Source organism: Corythoichthys intestinalis, chromosome 8, assembly GCF_030265065.1.
Source record: "Corythoichthys intestinalis isolate RoL2023-P3 chromosome 8, ASM3026506v1, whole genome shotgun sequence".
Taxonomy (NCBI): domain Eukaryota; kingdom Metazoa; phylum Chordata; class Actinopteri; order Syngnathiformes; family Syngnathidae; genus Corythoichthys; species Corythoichthys intestinalis.
The window spans coordinates 11,064,414-11,084,717 of NC_080402.1; the positions used below are offsets into that span (position 1 = coordinate 11,064,414).

The following is a 20,304-nucleotide window of genomic DNA, read 5'->3' on the forward strand; positions in this document are numbered from 1 at the left end:
ACAGGCTTGAATCGGTATCGGCCGATACTACACAGCCAGGTATCAGTATCAGGCCCCAAAAATGTTATCGGTCCAACACTAGTACTTATGAGGAGTTCCGCTGACAAATGCATGTGCAAACAACTCTAGAAGTGAGAGTTTCTGAGGTGAGAGTTTATTTGTAAATCTTTAGTGTCATATGTCATTTCGACTTTTTATTAGACTAAATTGTGTTAGAATGGTATAAAATTCACATCAACTATAATTGTTTTCGAAGTTTACAAACGTAAATTTATCGACTCAAAAACAGTCGACGGCGTCAAGAACAACTTCCGACACCTCTGCCGTCCGTTAATAAAAGTCAACAGCGCGTGCGAAAGGCGTTTTCCCTTCCTGATTTATTCCGCTTGTAAATGGCCTCGCTGTGATGAATGCAGAGAGCTACTCAAATGTTATTCAGTCGAATCCACTAACGTGGCCGCAACTTTACAAGTGTGGAAAAGCTCCTGGCACGCTTTCACACACGCACTGTATTTGTGCATATAATCACACATAAAACGCCTTCCATAAATGCCGTTGCAGCCATCACTTGGACGTGCCTTGTTTTATTGCTGGTAGCCTGGTGGTCTACACACACATACAGTATGGTTTGACATATTATCAGAAGTGCCGAGGCGTTTAAACGTGAGGTCTGGCAGGCTTAGGTTTGATTTTTTTCACTGCGGAAGAAAGAAAGAGCAGCTTTTGCGTCGTCGCCGGTTGTCAGCTTGTCAGCGCTTTCGGCACAAAGACTCAATGTGTTGAAAAGGACCAACCACGGGAATACAATAACAGAATTCCCATGTGTCGTCATGGGAAAAAAATTGCAGGGAAACTACATGTTTTCTGTTAACTCCTTCCTTCGTGGGAGTGGACATCTATCCCTCTCCACGGCAGGGAATGAGATAACTAATCACATCATTTTCTTGATTATTCAATTAGATTTTGATGACATTATTGTGTCTTAGGAGCAAGACACACGAGGCGCGATGCGACTCCAGCGGCAAGCGACACGCACCGCCCTCACCCTGTGCGTCATCGCTCGTCTCTGATTGGCTATGAATTTGGAGGGAATTAAAACCAAATGTTTCAAAGATGTTACTGTCCCAAACACGCCTTCATAATGTGAATTATAACTAAGAATACCGTAGAAAAATGTGTGTCTTCATTGCGTGAGTGCACTCAAATCCACTCACGCTTTGACTCTTACGATGCTGAGAACAGCCTCTCACTTACACGATGAGTTGCCACAGCCAGTGGCGGACTTGGCAATTTTGGGGCCTAAGGCGAACAGATCCAGGGGCCCTCTTCATGGGTCAGGGGTTAAAAAGGTGAGATGGGTGTGGAGGAAATATGTTCCGGTAAAGTAGGGCTGTCCTAAACGACAAATTTTCTCCTAATTAGTAAGTAGTAAAATATTTTTGGAACACTGAAATTCTTTATTAAAGTACAAATAATCATGTAAATAACAATAATTAATCACAAATAAACAATGAGGTTAAATGCTGATAGCATTTACTAGCGCAAAAGAATGGAAAGTAAACAGATTCAGAACACTGACTTTGTCTTTCCAACATTATTCAAAACAATTCTTAAACAAAAATCCTAGCATTATTATAGTATACTACTATTGTATACTATAGTAGTATAATAATTATAATAATTATTCATTGCCAATCATATTTGTCATAAAGAGTGTCATTTGAAAGCTATTCTTAATGTAGAATCTGTATTCTGTAGTATTTACCAACATATTATAATATCAATTCTGAAGTATGTGGGATTAACTCCAGAAATCGTTATTTATATGACGAAAATGACGTGTTTTTATTTTGAAATGTTCGTTCGCTAAACAGCTAACCGAAAGCTTTACACCTTCGTAAAAAAACATTCTTCGTCATTGCTTATGGTGTCACTAATAGATTTCATTGTTTTTCGTTAGCAAATGCTGTTAACCAGCTGTTGAGCGTTATTGTATGACTGATTGGAAATGAACTGCATTGTTTCGCCACAGGGCGTGCTGTCGTGTAAAAAAGTTAAAAGAAGCTTTAGCGGCCTGTTCTCAACTTCTCCCTCACTGCACTTTGGCTCTCATGGAGAGCACGTTCGCTCATGTGTTCGAAATAAACGATAGCCGACGTGCAAAGTAGCAAGTGAGCTGTAAAAATAGCGAGCTTAGTGGCGTGAAAAACGGGAGAGAGCTAAGTGAAGCTAACGAACAGCTAAGCGGAGCTAAGCGATGCTTAACAAAGCCAAGCGAAGCTAAGTGACTGACTCTCAGTCCGTCATTGTGGAACAGTCCACTGTAGTGCATGTGTGGGGGAGAGATAGTATAAATGCAGCATTCAAATGGCTTTTTTTGTTTTGTTATTTGTTTGTTTAGTATGCTGACATAATTATACATGACGAATAGTTGGGGGTGCTGCTGGCTGCGGTGGCCCAAGCCCTTGTTCGTTGAGGCAAGGGCAGCTGGTTGGGGGCCTCCTACTGGTTGGGGGGCCTAAGGCGATCGCCTACTTCGCCTGAATAGTAGATCCTTCTATGGCCACAGCACACTTATGCAAGTTTAACGATGATTGACACATTTGTGCCTTTGATCGTAGAGCTACCAAGTTTCTCTGGCAAGATAAAAGTTAAGAACCTGTCAATTATCGTTAACTTTAAAGGGTACCACGGATAGAAAGACGTAGTTCTTAAGAGATAAATGTTAGTTAATCATTTCATATTAAAACCCCTCTTAATGTTTTTGTTTTAATTAAATTTGTAAAATTTTAAATAAAAAAAATAAACTAGTATCCCGCCATAGTTGTTGACGTCGCTGGGCGGTGACGTCACACGGCCACGCTGCCGTACTTCACAGTGTCCCTCTTTAACTATGTAAGGTGGTGATTTAAATACACCACAAGTTGTCAATGGCGAGTTTTAAATTAATAAGAGATCAAGCCAATGACTGCGTTTTGTCCCTCGACTGACACCAGTTTCCTATTTAGTGTAGTCCATTATGATTTACGTTCATTTGAGTGTTGTCTTCTCAACAAACAAGACTCCTGATAATGGCTCCCAGCATCAGTTTATATATTGTGACTAAATACTCCCATCCAATGTATTTCTTGAGCTAAACGAGTTGCTAAAATGTTTAAATAGAGTTTGACCAAAGTCTGAGTAAGTTTTATGTGTATTTTACATTTCTATTTTGATTGTGACTTTGTGAATGCCAGTTCTCTTTGCATTGTTGTTTAACTGTGTGAGAATAGGGCCTCATTAACATAGATTGAAGCACTTTTCTTTATGCGAACATTATTTTTTTGTTTGTTGTGAAGTTGTCGAAGTTTAACGATGATTGACACATTTGCGCCTTTAATCGTAGAGCTACCAAGCTTTTCTGGCAAGATCAAAGCTAAGAACCTGTTAATCATCATTAACTTTAAAGGGTACCACAGATAGAAAGACAGGTAGTTCTTAAAAAATAAATGTAAGTTCGAGTTATAATAATTTCATATTAAAACCCCTCCTAATGTTTTCATTTTAATAAAATTTGTAAAATTTAAAAAAATTTAAATAATAAAATTAACTATTCATTTTGATTTTGTTAATTCAGTTTTATAAACATTTTATGAATTTATCATTTATTTATTCATAGGAAATACATAAGAATAATGGTTAATAGTTTTAATATATACATAATTATAATTGATCACATTTGATGAAGGGTTAAAACAAGACGTACGTACGTAATATTGAAAACTATCAACTATTTGATGATTAGCAAAAAAATGTATCTTCCTGTTACAGATCTCATTTCAATTAGTAGTTATGGTAGTGCATTATTTCAGAATATGCATTAAAAAATGGAAAAAATATTAGGGGAATACTTTTGAAACCCTTCCCAAATAAGCTTGCAAACTTTCACTTCACTTTCACAAGTTTGCATCTTTTATAATCATTAGGGAGAAGAAAAAAAAGACAGAATAAGGGTGCGTTAATGTGAAATTTAGGATTTTTAAAAACCTTTTAAAGACCACTCCGAATAGAAGTTAATTCTGATTCCTGGTAAATTTGAGAGCCATTTTATCACGATTTATAAGACATTCAAGACCCAAAAGTGCTATAGCGAGTCAACTACAAAATACAAGAGTAAACATTCAACGTTCAATAACTTCTATAATTTACTCTCTAGTCCCAATGGCTTCTCTTTTCCCATACAGTCCCATTTCTCAAATGTGTCATTTGAGCATTGAATAGAGTCGAGCATGAAGCTAGTTTGGCATAAGAATCCCCTAATCCCAACAAGGATCCCTTGAATGACACTAAAAGCCCAACCGGTCACTTTTTCCTTCACATTTGTTGCTGTTAATGATTTACTGCGGAGGCGCGCGCCGGCGTCACGTCGGAAAGGCAATTAAGAGTTTATGAGGGAGGAGGGCGTGGGGGTCCGATCCCTGGACAGCCCATAACCATGTACATAACGCAGTGCTTTTTTGAAATGGCAAATTGTGATTCTCTTTAACCCTTTGGCTGGCATTGACGGAGGTAGACGTCTAGTTCATTTGAATTGGGAGGGCTAGTAGCAATAATTTGCCGTCAAATTAATATTTTTTTTTTTTACATGCCAGACTTAATATAAGAAGTCGTACTGTATTTTGTATAGTAAAGCAGAAAATCATGTTTTCTCTGTTTTTGTTAATCATTTTATTAATGATAAAATTATTAAATGTTTATTTTTTGTTTCAAAAAATAATTTTTATTTGATATATTTTACAATTTGTAAAGTTCCTTATCAAGACAAAAATTAATGTTTGATTTTGTTTTAATTGAGAATTTTTAATAAGACTTTTTCTAAAACGTTTTCTTGGAGAATAAATATGATTGAGATTAAAGTATTAATTTGGTAAAGAAAAAAAGGTGAATAAATTTGAGGGGGGAATTGTAATTTGACAGGAATAAAGTTGTATTTTGTTACACAAAAAGTCGTGTGTTCATGAATAAATGATATTGCATAATCTTTTCATATTGTTTAACGGTTCAAGGTGTAATATTACTATACTATTACAACTACAAAAGTAATATTCTTGATGAAATTGGAAACTTTCTCTCCATCAAGCGTCAAAACCTTAAACTTTATAGATGCAACTCTAAACAGTACAGCAATAGAGAATATCAAAATAAAGTCTTAAGTTAGAAATTCCTAATCAAATAATTCAGTACATTATGGGGGACGTAATTTCGCAGGAGTAAAGTTGTATCTTTTGCTACATGAGTCGTAATTTTGTGAATAGGTTATGTTATGTAATGTTATTTTCATATCATTTAAGGGAAGAATCACACTACTACAGCTAAAGGTACATTACTTTGAAAAAATGTTGACCATTTTTCAATAGCAAATGACAGATCAGATAGATAGATAGATAGATAGATAGATAGATAGATAGATAGATAGATAGATAGATAGATAGATAGATACGATTGATTGTCTAGATATAGATACAAGTGACTGTATAGATATATACGATGAATTCTATAGATACGATGAATTCTATAGATAGATAGATACGATTAATTATATTGATAGATACGATTAATTATATAGATACAATGAATCCTATTGATAGATATGATTGATTCTATACATAGATACGATTGATTCAATACATAGTTACGATTGATTCTATACATACTGTAGATACGATAAATTCTATAGATAGATGCATACGATTGATACATACGATTGATTGCATAGATATGGATACAAGTGACTGTATAGATAGATACGATGAATTCTATAGATAGATACGATTAATTATATGGCTAGATACAATGAATTATATAGATAGATACAATGAATTCTATTGATAGATACGATTGATTCTATAGATAGATACAATTGATTCTATACATAGTTACGATAGATTCTATACATACTGTAGATTCGATAAATTCTATAGACACATAGATTCTATAGATAGATAGATACATACATACGATTGATTGTATAGATATAGATACAAGTGACTGTATAGATAGATACGATGAATTCTATAGATACGATGAATTCTATTGATACGATTGATTCTATAGATAGATACGATTGATTCTATACATACTTACGATTGATTCTATACATACTGTAGATACAATAAATTCTATAGACACATAGATTCTATAGATACATAGATAAATATGATAGATCCTATAGATAGATAGATAGATAGATAGATAGATAGCTACAATTGATTCTACATAGATACTATAGATTCTATAGATAGATACGATATTCTTTAAGATATATAGATACAATACTCCATAGACAGATAAATACGATAGACTCAATAGATACATAGATATGATAGATTCTATAGATAGATAGATGTTAGACTCTATACATAGATAGATACTGTATATAGATAGATAATGATCACGTTTTTAGTGCTATTGACATTAACTACCGCCCTCAATGGCAGTCAACGAGTTATTTATGGATAAACATTAAAGCCTATAGTAGGAAGGCGATTGATGTGTTTCCTTAGTTTCTGTAATGTAGGTGACATTATGACAAAATTTCTTGAGATCAATGTAAAAACAGCTCATTTTTAAAGCAACTCTGGTGAAAGTGATGGTACCTGCGTAAAGATGTTGAACTTCTTAACGGTGCCTGCGTGCGCGTGAGCCGTGCGCTCGGGGGCGGCTGTGGACCCCCGCTCATCCCCACCACCCGCGAGTAGACCCGGCTTGATGGAGTTGGCCTTGGGACGACCCGCCGGTGCTTGGCACCTCGCGGCGGTGGCAAAGAGCAGCAGCAGAAGCCATCGTTTATTCCGAGTGCGCACCAATGGCAGCATCCTTGCGCGCGCAAATAAAAAAGGGATGTGCGCTTCCGAATTTAGCGCCGATGTTGCGGTTTTTTTCCCCCCACTAGATCACACAAGAACACTCAGGATCAACAAATTTGAGGGATTTTCGGCAAAACAAAGTGAAGTTAAAGAAAAGGATGAGTCTTGAAGTTCAAGCACGAGTTGGTCGGTCACTCTACCTGGACTGTGAAACACGGTATGTGATGGTCTCTTTATAGCTTTAATGAGCGTTCTTCCTCCGCCCCCGTACGCACGCACGAACATGCAAGGAACACACAAAAGGCTGAAAGTGATCCGTGTGTGTGCGGCGCTGTCTGGAGCCCCGCCGGCACCAGCAGCCCCGCTGGGAAGCAACCATTAAAAAAAAAATAAAAAAAATTATACACTGTGTATTTTAACTGGACCCTTGACCCTAATATATTTGGTGCTGCCCAGAAAATGGAAAAATCAGGGTTAAGCAACTGGAAAAGGGGTTTTGTGTGTGTAAGTCTTCTTAATGAATTGCTCTTTAAGTGGCGTTTTGGAGGATGACTCTTGTTAAATCAAGTGGAAATGTAGAAAGCATCTGTGTTGGCTTCTGTTTCAACGGATTCAAGAGTTTTTAAAGGAACAGACAAGATCTAGTTAGCATAAAGGATTTTCATGTGAAAGGTGGATGCACAAAAGAATCTAAGTATGTAAATCATTAATTTTCTGGAAATATTGGGTTTTCTTGAAGTTTTTCTCTATAGAAACAAAGGAGTGCCAAAATTGAAAATATATGGCGGAAAACACAGACGACTGAAAAAGCAGTTTCTGCCCTTGCACTCCTCTTTAAAAAAAAATAGCTGTATTTTAAGCCAAAAGAACTGTTGTGTTTGATAGACCAATATGTCTAAATGCTGCCATAGCAGATTCATGGCGTATTAAGCCCCCACACTATTTTTTATTTGTCCCTTTTACCCTGGAAACCCCCGTTTACAGACGTTGCGCAACCGTTTTTGTTTCAACCCAGCCATAAAAAGAAGGGAAGTAATTTATTTTTTAATCAAAATGTCTGTCATTTTTAGCTTAGAATCATTAATTGATGTCTAATATGTCATTTAAAAAAAACTACTTTAAAAAATGATTCACTCGCATATTTTAAACTTTTAATAAATTACGCCACAATGATAAAAATGGTGTCTGTAAAAAAGTCACGGATATCTACCTCATAACTATCGATTAATTTTTTTTTTACTGTCGCATTTTCCCCAATATGTTAGATGATAAATAATCGATTCAATCAAAGACAATTAAAAAAAAAAAAAAAAAAAAACATTTAAAAGGGTAAATATATGGAAAAGAACATCTCGACCACTCCTTGATGTCTGCGATTCCTGCATCGCGACCGCTGTTATATTACCATGTTTCACCCATAAAATTCCCCCAAAATCCAGCTGTAGCGATTCACATTTGTGTCTTGACACTCGATGACTAAAGCAAAAAATAGCTGTGTATAAGTCAGTTATGTTTGAAATGTCTGCTTTCACAAAAAGCTCAATTTCTCCATTTTTTTCATCAGAAATTGAAAAATTGCCCAAACTAAGCTATTTTCTAATGCTGATTTCTAAATGAGATTTCTAATATGACTAACTTTTTTTTCTGCTGAAAGAAGAGAGTCTAATCTTTCTTTTGGTGGGTGCCATGTTTATATAGAAATAGAACAGAATTTTCTGTGGGCCTTGCAAAATCAGTCTAAATCCAGTAAAACGGCCGGAAGCGAAGGGCCTTGCTCCGGTGAAAATGGCTGGGAGTGAATGAGTTAAATGCTTCATTGAGTGAGTACACTCAAATCTGCTCAAGGCAAGGCAAGGCAAATTTATTTGTATAGCACAATTCAACACAAGTCAACACAAGTCAATTCAAAGTGCTTTACATCACACGAAGATCCACGAGCAGAGATAAAATGATTCATTAAATGAAATGAAAAGAAAGTTAAAACAAAGACAATTGATACAGGAAATAAAATTATAAATAAAAATCACTTTAAATCACAAATAGTTAAAAAAAAAAATAAAAAAAAAAACTAATAATAACTGAAATCAGACATGGGAATAAAGGAGAAAATGAATAGAAAGGAAAGATCTTGAAATTTGAAATATATAGACAGTTAAGAATATGCTGTGGTAAACAGAAGCATTTTTAGTAGGGTTGTTCCGATCATGTTTTTTTGCTCCCGATCCGATCCCGATCGTTTAGTTTGAGTATCTGCCGATCCCGATATTTCCCGATCCGATTGCTTTTTTTGCTCCCGATTCAATTCCAAACATTACCGATTATTTTTCCCGATCATATAGATTTTGGCAATGCATTAAGAAAAAAATGAATAAAACTCGGACAAATATATACATTCAACATACAGTACATAAGTACTGTATTTGTTTATTATGACAATAAATCCTCAAGATGGCATTTACATCATTAACATTCTTTCTGTGAGAGGGATCCACGGATAGAAAGACTTATGACTTTGTATATTGTGACTAAATATTGCCATCTAGTGTATTTGTTGAGCTTTCAGTAAACGATACTGTAGCCATGCCCCAATGCATGATGGGAAGTGGAACCATGACTGTGCGTAGTGCAACCAATTGATATATCTTCTCTGCGTTGAGAAATAACTTAAGGTGTTAAGAAAAAGATCAATTGCTATCTTGCTTCCCCACATTGCTTCCCATGATATTTCTAATCATAGGGAGAGAGATTGTAGGGCTTTAGTCAATTCAAAAAAGGCTCCAAAGGCTGCCAAAAATTCACTCTACTCATTTTACGCTGCCTTTTATCTCTCTATATAGGTAAAACAGCGCCATTACGGATTGAGCGCAACAATTAGTGACGAGATTTGTCGTTCACTTGAGCAAACGAATCCATTCCGGTTCGTTCAGTAAAAAGATTCGTTCAAACAAATCGTTCAACGAATCGTTCGCCCCCCTCATCTCCCTCCCCGCCCAAACGAATCGTTCGGTTACTGAACGGGAAGTGACATTGCCGAACGAATCACCAAAGACCGCTTCGCAGTATAACTGAATGGGAAGTGACATTGCTTGGTCCCTCCCTCTCTTCCACATTGACCACTCGTCGTAGTTTCAGAAATGAGTGACAGGCGGTATCATTCTGCTTTCACAGACAGCCTCGTCTCCCTCCTGCTGCTGCAAAAGCGAGGGAGAACTTCCGCGTCGTCTGTCCTAGTTCTATGGGCTCAAAGTCATGGCTCGTGCTTGCATTTCGATTTAGGACACGGTTAAACATTTTCCTTTTGTGAGGGGAGTAGGGGGCGGGGGCGCACGGACTTTCTTTAGCAGGTTCTTGATCACACATACATATACAGCATGTTTGCTGTCACGAAAATAAAAATACATCGAAAGTTTAATTTCTGAATATGGAACGACCAACACATCATATTTACATCTCGCTCTGTTGTATTTTTGTTTTTTAGTATTAAGATGATCGTGTTGAATTTTTGCACTGGTATTAATAAATAAAATAATCCGGTCAGCTCCCCTGTCGTCCCCGCATCTCAGATCGTCAAATGCTGACGAGAAATAATTGTTTGCTCTTTACGATGTCGCCTTTCTACTCTCATTAGTCTGTTAAGAAAAATGTAGACATATTGCGACATCTCCCGTGTCCGCGTGCTTTGTTTTTGGGCGCTTGAGTAGCACATGATGGACGGATTGACATAATTTGTCAAACCAACCAACACCTGACACGAAGAAGAAAAAAAAAACACTCGGAAAAAAATTACATGTATATACAGTTTCATTGCAAATCAGTATTATGGTGATCATATTGTTTTTTTGCACTGGTATTAATAAATAAAATAATCCGGTCAGCTCCCCTGTCGTCCCCGCATCTCAGATCGTCAAATGCTGACGAGAAATAATTGTTAGCTCTTTACGATGTCGCCTTTCTACTCTCATTAGTCTGTTAAGAAAAATGTAGACATATTGCGACATCTCCCGTGTCTGCGTGCGTTGTTTTGGGCGCTTGAGTAGCACGTGATGGACGGATTGACATAATTTGTCAAACCAACCAACACCCGACACGCTGACACGAAAAAAAAAAATAAAACACTCGGGGAAAAATTGACATGTATATACAGTTTCATTGCAAATCAGTATTATGGTGATCATACTAAATATTTTTTTCTGTGCACATATGAGGTAAATATCGCTGCCATGAAGCCTCCATATAGTGACAGTTCTCTGCCCGCTTCACTGCCGTCACGCGACCGCAGCTCAGCTTTTGCTTGCCTCGTAGCTACCCGTGTTTTAAATTACTGTAAATTTGATAGTATGTCGTCATAGGCAGTCACGAGTTTGTTGAGAAAAGTACTACTCTAAACAATGCTCGCTAGATTTGTGTGGTGTTTTTGTCTGTTTGAGCAGCATTTGATAGGCTCCACGTTAACAAATATGTGACAAAGTCATTTCCTTTCATTTTCTGATTCATTCACCGCATAGTCATTACTGGAAAATCAAGTTAGCAGCAAGCTAGGTCAGGAACCGGAGGACCGAGTCACTGAACGGGAAGTGACAAAACTCAGTCTTGCCCCCCTGCCTGCACGCTGGCTGCTTATTGGCCACACGTGGACGTGAGTGACAAACGCCCTGATTCTGTTTCCGGTCCCTCCCCTGCCCGCGATGAGGCTGGCGTCTGATTGGTCGTGTGCGATGTCAGAAGACGCTGCCGCTTGCTCAACGCCCTCCCACGCAGCGAACAAGCACCACCTTCATAGAACGAATCAGTGCAGATGATGATTAGTTCGGTCTCGTTCACCAAAACAATTCGTTCAAAAAGAACGAATCGTTCGCGACCGATACAACACTAGCAACAATGTGTGAGTGGGTCATGCGGCGCATGCTTTAATTGCATCAAATATTATAACGTGATACATTTTTTTAAAAAATTAATGACCACCGTTATCGGGATAAATTTGATAACCTTACATTAAGCCTAAACTAAAGGCTCTGGATGAGTGTAACATATTATGTTTGTAATGTTGAATACAATTAGAAAACGATTAAATTAAAATATATTTATATATTAAAAAAGGCATGGCCGATTTTTTTGCCAATTCTGATACTTTGAAAATGACGTGATCGGGACATCTCTAGATTTTAGCCCTGATTTAAAGGAGCGAACAGTTTGAGCACACTTCAGATCTTCAGGTAACTTGATCCAGAGGTGAGGAGCATAATAACTAATTGCTGTCTCACCCTACATGGTTTTGTTCTTGAGACCGGTTCCAGACGACCTCAGGGGTTTAGATCAGGGGTGGCCAACCCTGCTCCTCGAGAGCCGCAATCCAGCTTGTTTTCCATGTCTCCCTCCTTTAACACACTGAATCAAATGATCAGCTCATCAGCAAGCTCTGCAGTTGCCTGATAACAATCCTGATAATTTGATTCAGGTCTGTTGGAGGAGGGAGACATGGAAAACAAGCTGGATTGCGGCTTTCGAGGACCAGGGTTGGCCACTCCTGGTGGAGATGCTTCATAAGGATCTATCAAATCAAGCATGTATTTTGGTCCAAGGCCAAAATACATGCTTGATGTATGGACTTGTAAGGACTCTGGCAGCAGCATTCTGGACTAACTGGAGCTTCCTGACTGATTTTTTATTAAGACCTGTAACTATACCGTTGCAATAGTCCAATCTACTGAAAATGAATGCATGCATAAGTTTTTCCATGTCTTTTTTAGTCAGAAGCCTCTTAATTCCGGCTATATTTTTTAGGTGGTAATAAGCAGATTAAGCGGATTTAGTGACAAACTTTAGAACTTTAGCTCAAGCTCACTTACACACAATGAGATGCCACTGCAACTGTTTAACAAGTTAAACGATCATTGACGGATGCGACGCTTTGAAGGTCGCATCTCTGGCAAGATCAAACCCAAACGTCGGTCAGTCATCGTTAACTTTAATAAGCAATTCCAGTGCACTGCCTGACCAACAAAGAGCAGGGAGAGGGTCGGAGGGAGAGTGAGACTACGCGATCGGCTCGGGACAGCTCATCTGTATTCATTTTTTAATTTGAAAAAAAAAAAATCCGTGATGGACTGAGGTCACGAAGTGTGAAGCGCGAAGTAGCGAAGGATCACTGTATAAAAGTATATTTTGTCATTAACGTTTACTTTTTGTCATTGTAAAATGCAAATGGAAAAAACAATGGCCACTTCTTTCTTTACCTTTTCTATTTCACTTCAATTCAATTCAAAAAACTTTCCAGTCAAATGGCGTTGGGAGAGGCTTTCCAAACAGGAATAGTAGTCGATAGCTGATTACTTCTAGTTTACATGAAGGAAAGTCTTTTAGGGACGGAGGGAAAATCTGTATCATGTGTGATTTTTGATACATCATTTATTTGGGGAGATAAGCGTGAAAGGGATTTTTTCCTGCTTAGAAAAGCAATTGACAGACTGGCTGGGTCGCCGCTTGACTACGAGGAGCCGCATGGGCACGGGCACTTGACTGCGAGGAGCCGGCACGGCATTTGACTGCGAGGAGCCGGCGCTGGCACTTGACTGCGAGGAGCCGCCAAGGGCACTTGACTGCGAGGAGCCGCCAAGGGCACTTGACTGCGAAACCCGGCTCAGGAAGCCGTGGAGTCGTAAGGGGCCCATTCCGACGGCGTGGACAAGCACGCCGAGGCTTATGGACAGTGGTCTTGGTCGGAATGGGTTTCAGGTGACATGGTGGAATGAGAATTGGAGACGGGGCGCTGGCAATACGGCCCAGACCTGGGTATCCCCGGAGGCCACCACGTGGAGGTCCAGTGTAGATGGCCAACTTGGAGCCCAGGTAAGGCTCCAAGTTGGCTGGGAAGGGGAAGTTGAATCAGGGAGGTGTGACAAAACTGGAAGGGTGAAACAGAGGGCAAAAAATCGAAATCAGGGTCTGAGTCAGAGTCTGAAAACAGGAGACATATAAGTTATGATTCTCCCCGAAGTCCGAAAAATCAAGAGTCCAAGAAAATGTGCTGTGGTCAGCAGGTGAGGTGAAGTTCGGCTGACGGCCTTCAGCGTCCCCGCCAATGGCGAGTCTTTTCCACTGGGTCCACGAGTGGTTGCTTCATTATGTCAGGATGCTTGAACATGGTGGACCCAAATTCAGGGAAAACAACAGGAGGCAAGGCAGGGTGGTGATCAACTCAATAATGTTCAATTCTAGTGACAAAACAAAGTACAAACAATAGCTCAAAAAAGTAAAGTACAAGCAAAATTCAAACAAAAGACTGGGTATGAAACTTACTGGCATACAGGCTCAATTGGAGCATGGACAAAGACATGGGGTGAGAACACAAAGACTCAACAAGGACAGACAGCACATGGGGATCCTAAATCAGGGAAAACAACAGGAGGCAAGGCAGGGTGGTGATAAACTCAAAAATGTTCAATTCCAGAGACAAAACAAAGTACAAACAAAAGCTCAAAAAAGCAAAGTACAAGCCAAATTCAAACAAAAGACTGGGTATGAAACTTACTGGGATACAGGCTCAATTGGAGCATGGACACAGACATGGGGTTAGAACACAAAGACGCAACAAGGACAGACAGCACATGGGGATCCTAAATCCAGACAAGGGGTAAAGAGACAACAAGACACAGGTGGTTGATACAAGAGGGAGTAGATTGGTCAAGACACAAGGAGCAGGCCACAACAGGTGATATCAATGGGTAATCAAGCTCGAGCGTTTACATCACAGCAACACGGGATCATACGAGATTTGCGACAATGCAGCCATATTGGAAGCACGTCTGCATCACGGGACATTTAAACTTAACGGCAAATACGATTCAAGTACGAGTTCCAAAGATGGAAAAAAGTAGGGAAAACTTGCCAGTTCGATACAGAGACAAACTTGTTACCACGGCGAAGGACAGATATGTGAGCAAACTTAAGGATGTGAACAATGTTGACCCTTACGAGCAAGCCGAACAAAAATGGAATAAAGATGTCGACAAGCTTCCACCACTACACGAAATGGACATCATGCTGTATTTAGTGTAAGTTACTACACTCACCAGCAATTCCGAAACTACAAATCGCTACAAAGCTACGAACAGTTTTGCTGCGGAGCGGTGCAGGACCTGCACATTATGACCGTAGCAAACGGCAACACCATCGTTCTTGCAAAGGTAGGCAATGTGTGTTTACGTTTTCATTGTCATGAACATCTAAATTTGTGCTGTGCTGAGCTGTGATAGTTAAGTGACAAATCAATGCTGTGTTTTAGAAAACAGATTTGTTGCAGACAATGTAGCCTATGTACAAATTCTTTGCCACTATCTCACGGCAACATGTTACGGCTTTTTCATTTAGAAACGACAGGAATTATGTCTTATGAAGACAATGCACATGTATGCATGCTAGCTGTTTAGCTGTAGCTATAGCTAACAACAGGCCGACTTAGGGCATAAGGTTACCGAAATTTGCGTTGACAAACGAAATTAACTTACCGGAGTGGAAGTGCATAGAGCAAACTCTGTGTGTAACTGGAGAATCAAACGTTATGCCCTTCCTTCTGATCGAGGCCACCGACGTTTGGTAAGTTCAGATTAGCGCTTTCCCTCGCTTTTTCTCCATGTAGGGATCCGGAAGAAACTCAATGGGTTCCGTCGAGCGGTACATTCTCCTTTCTATTCGATCGGTTGTTGCAATTCTTTACCGAACAATAATTTCCAATCGTTTTTAAAGAGCGACCTGATTCAAAATGCCTCACTGTTTATGTTCCACGGAGTTCTGACACCGAACTTCCTGCTTCCAACAAGGTGATAGGGGCGGAAACCTCGCGAGTGCAACGTCATACGCTCGAGCCTAATTACAACACAGGGGGTTGGTGGCACATCCCCTCATCCCAACCCTGAAGGCCGGTTGATGGGGGTGTGGATGGCCCAGGGGACCACTCTGCATCCCGGGGGGATGACGATAGCCCCTTTGCTGAGCTGCGGGAGGAGAAATGGACTGCGCTGGCATAGTTACTGTAGGCGTTCAATGTATTTCTTGTTTTTTGTGCTTCTTCTGTCTCGCTCTCCTTCTTTTCTTCTGTTCCCCTATAACCCCTTCCTGTTTGCTGCTTTCTCCTAATAAATGAGGTACGTTGAATGATCACAACAGGACTATGCCATACTCCCATGCATATGATGCATTAAAACTGTTCAGACCAATCGGACAATGAGATCTACATTCTCCGTGTCAAGGAGCTGAACAGAACAGGTTAAAAAAAAAGGTTCACAAACTTAAACGAGTGACTAAATATAAAAACAAGGAAAAACCCAGCGTTGCGTTTTATTGGAGGACATTCAATGTTAGGTAGCTGTCGGGCAGTGCACAAGGAAACGCATTGTTTTGGGCAGTATACTTACATATTATTGGGATTTTTTATCTATTTATTTATTGTTATCATCATCGCTATCATTGACAGTTGCAAGATGTGACATGATTAACTTGAAGAAAAAGAACCGAAGAAAAAAAAAGACAAGGGCTGACGGGAGAAGCATATGCTTATCAAGTCCCGTCCCCTGCTAACCAAGGACGCACAATCAATACATGGTAGAGTAGGCATTGTACATTGTGTTATCCAGACGTGAAGGTGTTGGCCGGACATGGGCGTTGGTTCGATGTAGGTCGCATTGTTGAAAAAAATTCTGTTCAGTGAACTCATATGTTACAGTTCAAATCAAAGTGGACAGATTGCACATATGACAGCAGCACTACTTTATCTTTGTCCCTGACATTCTTATCATTTATTTGTTGTGGCAACACTATGTTATGTCTGTGTGTGTGGCAGTAGTGTTATGGTATTGAAGTTCATCATGGTAGTGACTCAAAATACTATCCTTGTAAGTCCTTTTAATGGCAGCCAATGACCCTATGCTGGTCAGTGCTGGGTCAATGGCATTCCAGAGGCGAGCGCCAATGTTAGTAACCGAAAATGATTTTAAGGTAGTTCTAACTTAAGGTAGTTCTAACTTTGTGACAATCTGCTCCCTCTCAAGTCATAATCGAATTCCCTCACTTGGAATCGAATTTGTAAGTTAGACGGGAGACAATTTGAGTGGGCCTTGTACATCATCTGAACGGTTTTGAAGTGTATTAAATCACAAAATTTTAAAAGCTTGGATTTGATGTAGAGGCCGGGAGCGAAGGGGGTTGCACCGGTGAAAATGGCTGGGAGTGAATGAGTTAAGTACAACTCAGTTGTATTTAACTTTGAAGTACAATACGTTGCCTGTTAATCATTCAGAAATGTTTTTATTCAGTCATATACTTACATTTATTTGAATTTGCAATGCATTTTCAGTCACTAAAGTGCAGTTTTTATTTTTCTACTGTCATTATAACTCATTAGATGTTATTGACGGATATAATGACCCTTTCAATTCAATTCAATTTTATTCGTATAGCCCTAAATCAAAACAAGGTAGTCTCAAAGGGCTTTGCAGAGGCAATATGATACATAGTCAGAAACAGCAAATGAAGTAAACAAAGATGAATAAATAAAGTTCAAGTCCTGGGCATCCCCCATCCTTGGACCCTCCATGTCGGCAAGGAAAAACTCCAAAAACTCCAAGCTGAGAAAATGAGAAACCTTGGGGAGTACCACAGTCAGGAGAGATCCACTCCCAGGACGGATAGACAGGATGCACCAGGACTGCTAATGGGAATTAGCAGACGGGGTTACAGTCTGTAAAGATGCAGCAGAGTAAAGGAACAAGAAGAGGTCCATCTAGCCAGATGAGACGGGGGTGGCAACGAGGACGTCCATCCAGCCAGGGGTCCGGATAGTCAAGAGGCTGCAGCTGAAAAATAGCTCCTCCGGGGACACCGGGCTGACGAGTGATGAAGAGACTAGTTAACTAGATATTAACATTGGAAAATTAAAAAAAAAGGTAAGACAAGTCGTAGGTAGAGTGAGAAAAAGGAGATAGAGCTCTAGAACCCTCTAGTGCAGCTTAGACTGAACTGTGAGTCTAATCCTACTTCAACTAGCCTGACCATAAGCTTTGTCGAATAGGAACATTTTAAATCTAATTTTACATGTACAGACTGTCTCAGCTTCTTTAATATTCGTTGGAAGCTGATTCAATAAAACGGGCTTGGTGGCTAAAGGCTCTACCTCTGCCAGTACTTTTAGAAACCCTGGGAACTACCAGCAGACCTGCATTCTGAGAGCGGAGTATTCTGTTGGGGCGGTATGGAACCAGAGCATCGGTGAGATAAGATGGCCCCAAACCATTAATGGTCTTAAATGTAAGAAGGAGGATTTTAAATTTAATTCTAAACTCGACTGGAAGCCAGTGAAGGGCCTGGAGCACAGGGGTGATGTGCTCTCTTCTATTAGGTCCTGTTAAAAGTCTTGCTGCTGCGTTTTGGACTAGCTGAAGACCTTTTAGAGAACTTTTAGGACAAGCTGCAAGTAGGGAGTTACAGTAATCCAATCTAGATGTAACGAACGCGTGAATTAATTTTTCTGCATCGTTTTTAGATAAAATATTTCTAATTTTGGCTATCTTGCGCAGGTGAAAAAAGGCCGTTCTGCAGGTTTGTTTAATATGAGCTTTAAACGATAAGTCTGGGTCAAATAGAACTCCTAGGTTTTTAACTGTGGTGCTGGAGGCTACACTTACATTGTCCAGAGTGACTATCTGGGCAGTTAAAGAGTCTCTCACACTTTTCGGGCCTATTATAAGGACTTCTGTCTTTTCAGGGTTAAGTAGAAGATAGTTAGTGCTCATCCAGGTATTTATATCTCGGACGCAGGTGCTTAGTTTATCCACTTGCCTGATCTGCTCAGGTTTAATTGATAAAGTTGTGTGTCTTCAGCGTAACAATGAAAGTTAATGCTATGATTTCTGATGATATTACCAATATTATCCCTTTGGAAACCAAAACTACAATTCGACACACTGCTTTAGGTGAACTGTAATGAATTGTGTTAAATGTGTGCATTTTAACATACAAAATAGAAGACCCTTGAATCCAAATCAATTAGTGGCAGATTTTGTAATGGCGGCAAATATCGTTAGCCAAATAATCGATATTAGAGATGTCCAGATCGATCAGGTCCGATCACGTCATTTTCAAAGTATCGGAATCGGCAAAAAAATATCGGCCATGCCTTTTTTTAATATATATATATATATATATTTTTTTTTTTAATTAAATCGTTTTCTAATTGTATTTAACGTTACAGACATATTATGTTTCACTCTTTCAGAGTCTTTAGTTTAGGCTTAAGGTAGGGTTATCAAATTTATCCTAATAACGGCGGTAATTAATTTTTTAAAAAATGCATCACGTTAAAATATTTAACGCAATTAATGCATGCGCTGCACGACCCACTCACGCATTGTCGCGCTCAATCTGTAATGGCGCCGTTTTACCTATATAGAGAGATAAAAGGCAGCGTAAAATGAGTAGAGTGAATTTTGGCAGCCTTTTGAGGCTTTTTTTAATTGGCTAAAACCTTATAAATCCCTCTCCCTACAATTAGAAATATCATGGGAAGCAACGTCGGGAAGCAAGGTAGCAATTGATCTTTGTCTTAACACCTTATGTTATTCGCCAACGCAGAGAAGATATATCAATTGGTTGCACTACGAACAGTCGTGGTTCCACTTCCCATCATGCATTTGGGCATGACTACAGTATCATTTACTGAAAGCTCAACAAATACACTAAATGGCAATATTTAATCACAATATACAAAGTCACAAGTCTTTCGATCTGTGGATCCCTCTCACAGAAAGAATGTTAATAATGTAAATGCCATCTTGAGGATTTATTGTCGTAATAAACAAATACAGTACTTATGTACTGTATGTTGAATGTATATATTCGTCTGAGTTTTATTCATTTTTTTCTTAATGCATTGTCAAAATGTATATGATCGGGAAAAATTATCGGGATTGATTGGAATTGAATCGGGAGCAAAAAAAAGCAATCGGATCGGGAAATATCGGGATCGGCAGATACTCAAACTAAAACGATCGGGATCGGGTCGGGAGCAAAAAAACATGATCGGAACAACCCTACACACTACACATTTGGAAAGATCGAGCCCGCAAACCATGGCGCCAACTAACGGTCAAAATATGGATGAAATATTATAAAATATTCCCATTGATTTAACATTTTATGTGTTTCTAACAACATATTTTAATACAAGAGAACAATTGGGGTTTATTAGAGCCTACATGTACAGTATTTAAGTTAGAGGATCACTTTAAGATTTAATGAGGCAAAATAACATGCTTTTTTTCCTCAAATATATTGTTATAATCATTTGTTTCGGATGTACTGTAATTATTTTCTGCATAAAAAATAATTTGGTGTTCAAAAAGTCTTTTTTCAAACTTGAGTCTTGAAAAGAGGGGGTCGTCTTATAATCAGGGCAGTCTTATATTCGGGC

The 20,304-nt window shown here is 39.0% G+C and overlaps 1 protein-coding gene across 2 annotated transcripts in view; it reads right to left on the bottom strand.

Moving 5' to 3' along the window:
* Positions 1-7,062, bottom strand: part of dkk2 (dickkopf WNT signaling pathway inhibitor 2) — a 49,163-nt gene extending 42,101 nt beyond the window's left edge. For both annotated transcript variants that reach the window (XM_057844610.1, XM_057844609.1), the window contains exon 1: positions 6,636-7,062. In XM_057844610.1, the coding sequence (XP_057700593.1) occupies positions 6,636-6,854 (219 nt within the window). In that variant the 5' untranslated portion in view covers positions 6,855-7,062. The remainder of the gene's footprint in view (positions 1-6,635) is intronic.
* Between the last annotated feature and the right edge of the window lie 13,242 nt (positions 7,063-20,304).